The 4,266-nt window shown below is 48.6% G+C and overlaps 1 protein-coding gene across 1 annotated transcript in view; it reads right to left on the reverse strand.

Moving 5' to 3' along the window:
- Positions 1-2,166, reverse strand: part of RNF144A (ring finger protein 144A) — a 35,405-nt gene extending 33,239 nt beyond the window's left edge. Inside the window, exons 1-2 of the mRNA XM_007469237.1 lie at positions 2,130-2,166; positions 1,890-2,059 (exon numbers count right to left, since the gene is read on the reverse strand). Coding sequence (XP_007469299.1) covers positions 1,890-2,024 — 135 coding nt within the window. The 5' untranslated portion in view covers positions 2,025-2,059; positions 2,130-2,166. The remainder of the gene's footprint in view (positions 1-1,889; positions 2,060-2,129) is intronic.
- Between the last annotated feature and the right edge of the window lie 2,100 nt (positions 2,167-4,266).

Raw genomic sequence — 4,266 nt, forward strand, 5'->3', positions numbered from 1 at the left:
CCTACCTTCCCAGGTCTGTCCCCAGGAAGAAGACAGTGGCAGTTCTGCTGGCTGGGGGGCCCTGAGGCCTACACGGAGGGGGGACGGCAGGTGACGGAAGCCCTAGGGGACATGGGTACCTTCCCCCAGTCTGCGACACGCAGGTTCTTCCTGTGCTTCACATTGTAGGGAGCTGCGGACACAAGTATGCCTGCCTCAACATCTTAATTTTTAATAACTGGCTGTGAGAAAACAATCACAGCTGTCACCTGTTTCTCAGTGCTCCCAGCAAACCCCTCTTTGAGAAAACAATGTTATTTTCCCCTATTCACAGTCCCTGACTTAAATTAAATGTTTGATCTGAATTAGACTTGCCTATTTATTTTCACTACTATGCTCTAGAAATAGAAAACTAAAACAATAATGACAACAAATGAAAGGCTGGGTAAAACCATGCCAGGGTGAATGGGCGACCTCACAGTGGAAGAAAAGAAGCCGTGGGCCCATGAGGCCCTCCCCACATGACACAGGCAGGGGACACGAGTGGCAGCAAGCTCGCCTACAGGCACATCAGAGGGGAATCAAGCCACTTGGTTGAGATTGCGGAAAACTTCCCTTCAGGCAATTCTTGCATAAAGAGAACTCTTTAATCCATCCCCACGCTGGGCCATCTCATCCTCCAGAAATGAAAACGAGTCCAATTCTCTGTGTTCATTGGCTGCACGTCTGTCTTTCCACCCACCTCCCGCCAGGGCTCTCTCCCTTCCATTCTTCCCCAGCTCAGAAAAAGCCCAAAGCAACTTCCGGTGGTCCAGGTTGAAGTTGCTTTCCTGGGGCTTTAATGAGGCACATTTCTTGGCTGCTAAGCACATGGCTGAGGCTGACTGTGTGCGGTTCAACCCAGCCGCCTCTCCTGATTATCTATCATGGGCCCCGCTGCAAATCAGGCATTTGGGGGCAGAACTGTGCCCTCAGGAAGCCAGTGTCTAACATAAAGGGAAGTCAGAGACCCAGACTTAATCGACTGAAAGCTCTGTTGTCTCATCTGTAAAATGCAGATGATGCTATTGAATGCACATAGGTCCCAAACAGAAAAGGTCTGTAAAATAGGGGCAGGAAGAAAGAAGTCTCTGAAAATCAGGAGGAGGCTGTTGGGGACAGAACCCAATCCAGACATCTGAACCATACATGGGAAGGCCGTCCCTATAGTCCATTTATAACAGTAGTCAAATTCAGAAACTTTTTAGTTTTTCACAATTTAAAGGAAAATTGTTTTTCCGGACTTTTCTCTTTTCTTTCTTTCTTTTTTTTTTTTTTGTATTCCTTGAATGGGAAGAAAAACCAAGCAAAATTAAACGAGACAAACTGAAAACAAACCCTACACCCTCATTTTTCTCTTCTGATAGGTAAAATGCTGGGTCTGAGTGAGGCCTGATGGAAACAGAAGCCCCTACAGGCATTAAGAGCAGGCCATTTGGCCCACGATGACGCTGGCTGCATCTTCAGGAAATTCAAAAGTGATTTCAAGATGCAGCCTCTCCAGCTTAGCACTAAAGCAGTGACAGCTGACACGGAGAGCTGACTATTCTGCCGTACACATTCACCAGGCCAGCACCCCTGCAATCTCAGGCATGTCACTGTTCAACTAAATTTAAAGGGAGCTGTGGTGAAGCTTTGCCTTTCCAGAAAGGAGTGTACACACCATGCTCAGGGTTTCTCAACTCCGTTCCCAGCTCCTAAGATGAGTGCCTGCAGTCGAACCTGCTTGGGGAGCCTGACTGATTTGGGGGAGAATCCCTCCAATAACTGAGCAAAAGTGAGGGCAAAGGGCTGCATGGTGTCTCCAAAAACAAAAGTGAAAAAGGCTCATCCTGAAATTCTTTTAAACTGGTGTTTTCTGCAAGACCCACCAGGGTACAGAAGATGCATTGGCACTGGGCAATGGTCGTCATCTTCTCCACTGGGTACTCCCCGAGACACAGCTTGCAGGACACCAGCGGGTCCAGGGCCAGGTCCCAGGTGGGCCGGCACCGTGCTGTGGTCATGGCAGAGCAGTCTGAAACGAGAGAAGCACAAGCCATCAGACACTTGTGGCCTCCACCAGAACCGAGGCAGGGGTCACTCCTGGCTGAAACTGGGGCTCTGGGGGGGTGGCCAAGTGAACACTGAGGGGCCCGGGGTTTTAGAGTCCTCGTCTGGGTCCTCTGAGAAGTTTTAGCCAGAGGTCCCCGATCTGAGTCTGTGGGTGATTCCCTTCCCATATTGATGGTAATATTCAAAATGGCGAGTGATCTACCCGTCGGCATCCTTCCCTCCACCCCTCCGATGGGTACTGAGGAAGACACCGTCCACTAACGAAGCACCCAGCTCAGGAGGGCAGAACATTAGCAACCCGGCAAAGGAAGCTTTTGTTAAAATAGTACTGATCGGATCAAAGTGTTCTCCAGTCTCTGCTGTAGGGATATCCCAGGGAAACCAGTTGGTGAAGTTCTGGCCTCTCTGTGCCCTCCCAGTAGAATGGTCCTTCCACAATGGTTTCTGTCCTCACCACCCAGGTGTCACCTTACCTTCCAGAAGCAGCTCAAGCACCACTGCCTCCTACGTCCTGGAAGACTGTCTAAAATGTAAGTTTCAGGGAGGCAAGGCCCTTTGGCAGATTTGTTCATTTATGTGGGTCAAGTGCATCCAACAGTGCCCGGTGTGTGACAGACACTTCACAATCATCCATGGAACAATCCTCACTTCCCCACCCTCCCCAACATTCTCTGTGCACATCCACCCCTGGTCTGTGTTCCCCTGATAACAGGCATCTTCCTATTGCTATGTTACACACTGATTTCCACTGCTTACTGCTCGGGGGAAACAGAGAAGGTGTGAGTGTCCAGCTCTTAGCTCGGCTCTGACCCACGGTGGCCTCAATAATTTTCTGTTGATTGACTGAATTCTTGCATCCAGGGAAATGGCTCCTTGCTCCTAGCATACTCCCTGCAACTTGATTTAAGCCTTACAACACTTATTTTGCACCTGTGGTGGGTAAGTATGTGCTTTATTCTACCAGCACCCCCTTGCCCCCCAAACTCAGAACTGAGAAAGATTCAGTTAAAATTTCAGATAAAATCCATGGCCATCCAAACTCTCACTATCTGCTATCCAAATCTCAGGACCTAAATTGATTTAGAGAATTTGGTATCCTTCCCTATTGAACTCCTAACCTCACTCTCTAAACTGAGGCATGACAAGATTTGGATAGCAAGACACACCTACATTCCCCCCAAGTTTGTGAGGCCATGAAAAGACAGTTTGTCTTGTTCAACTCCACACGTACACCAGAAGACTGTATGCATAACGACAAAGGTACACACATGAAGGGAAAGAAAACAAGACAAAACAACACCAACCAACGACCAGAACATACACAAAACGGCTCTCAGATCTTAGAAAGTCTCAAAGATGTATGAGACAGAGTTGCCCACCTTAGGGTCTTTGGATTCAACTCAGGAACATCCTTTGCCAAATAAAAAGCTAATTGATAACACAAGGCAGAGTGTAGGATTATGTGTGAAATCAGTGCTCAAGGCACTAGGGAAAACTGGAAATCAGCCTGGGCTAGAATCTTCCGAATAGAACTTCACAGGGGAGATGAGGCTGGAGTTTTAAGGGGAGGTTACATTTCATACAGGTGAAAAGGGGGTGGATATCAAAATAAGAGAGAGAAGTATCCCAGCATCTTTCACCAGGCAACAGGGTGTGGAGGCCACACCGTAGGGGCAGAAGGAACTCTGCTCCTCCAGGGCGAACAGAACACCCCTATCTAGTAGGGTGCTGGCTTGCTTGACCACTGTCAGCCTCAGTCTGCTCATGTGTGTGATGGGGCCACAACCTCCATCTCCTAGGGCTGGTGAGGGATTAGCAGAGATCATATGAAGGACGTGACACACATGGCAATGCTCAGTAAACCCTCGTCCCTTCCCCTGGGATGCCTCATTTGGCCATAGTTTATCCACCTGTGAGAAGACCTCTGATGATACCAACGAGGGGCTGGGTGTACAAGTTATTTCTGGGGTCAGGGAGCTGTCATGATACTTTTTTTTAGAAAAACATTATATCCATTTCTCGTTTTTTGACATTTACAGCTCACCGGGTATCACTAAGCAAATATTTACTTAGGATGAACCACTGTGGGTTCTACGCAGGGCGCTGGGGGTGGGGAAGGCACTTGTGAGCTGGGGAAGAGACTCTGCGATGGTCTTGGGAATGCACAGAGGAGGTAAGACACAGTGACACACG

Source organism: Lipotes vexillifer, unplaced genomic scaffold, assembly GCF_000442215.2.
Source record: "Lipotes vexillifer unplaced genomic scaffold, Lipotes_vexillifer_v1.1 scaffold356, whole genome shotgun sequence".
Classification (NCBI taxonomy): Eukaryota; Metazoa; Chordata; class Mammalia; order Artiodactyla; family Lipotidae; genus Lipotes; species Lipotes vexillifer.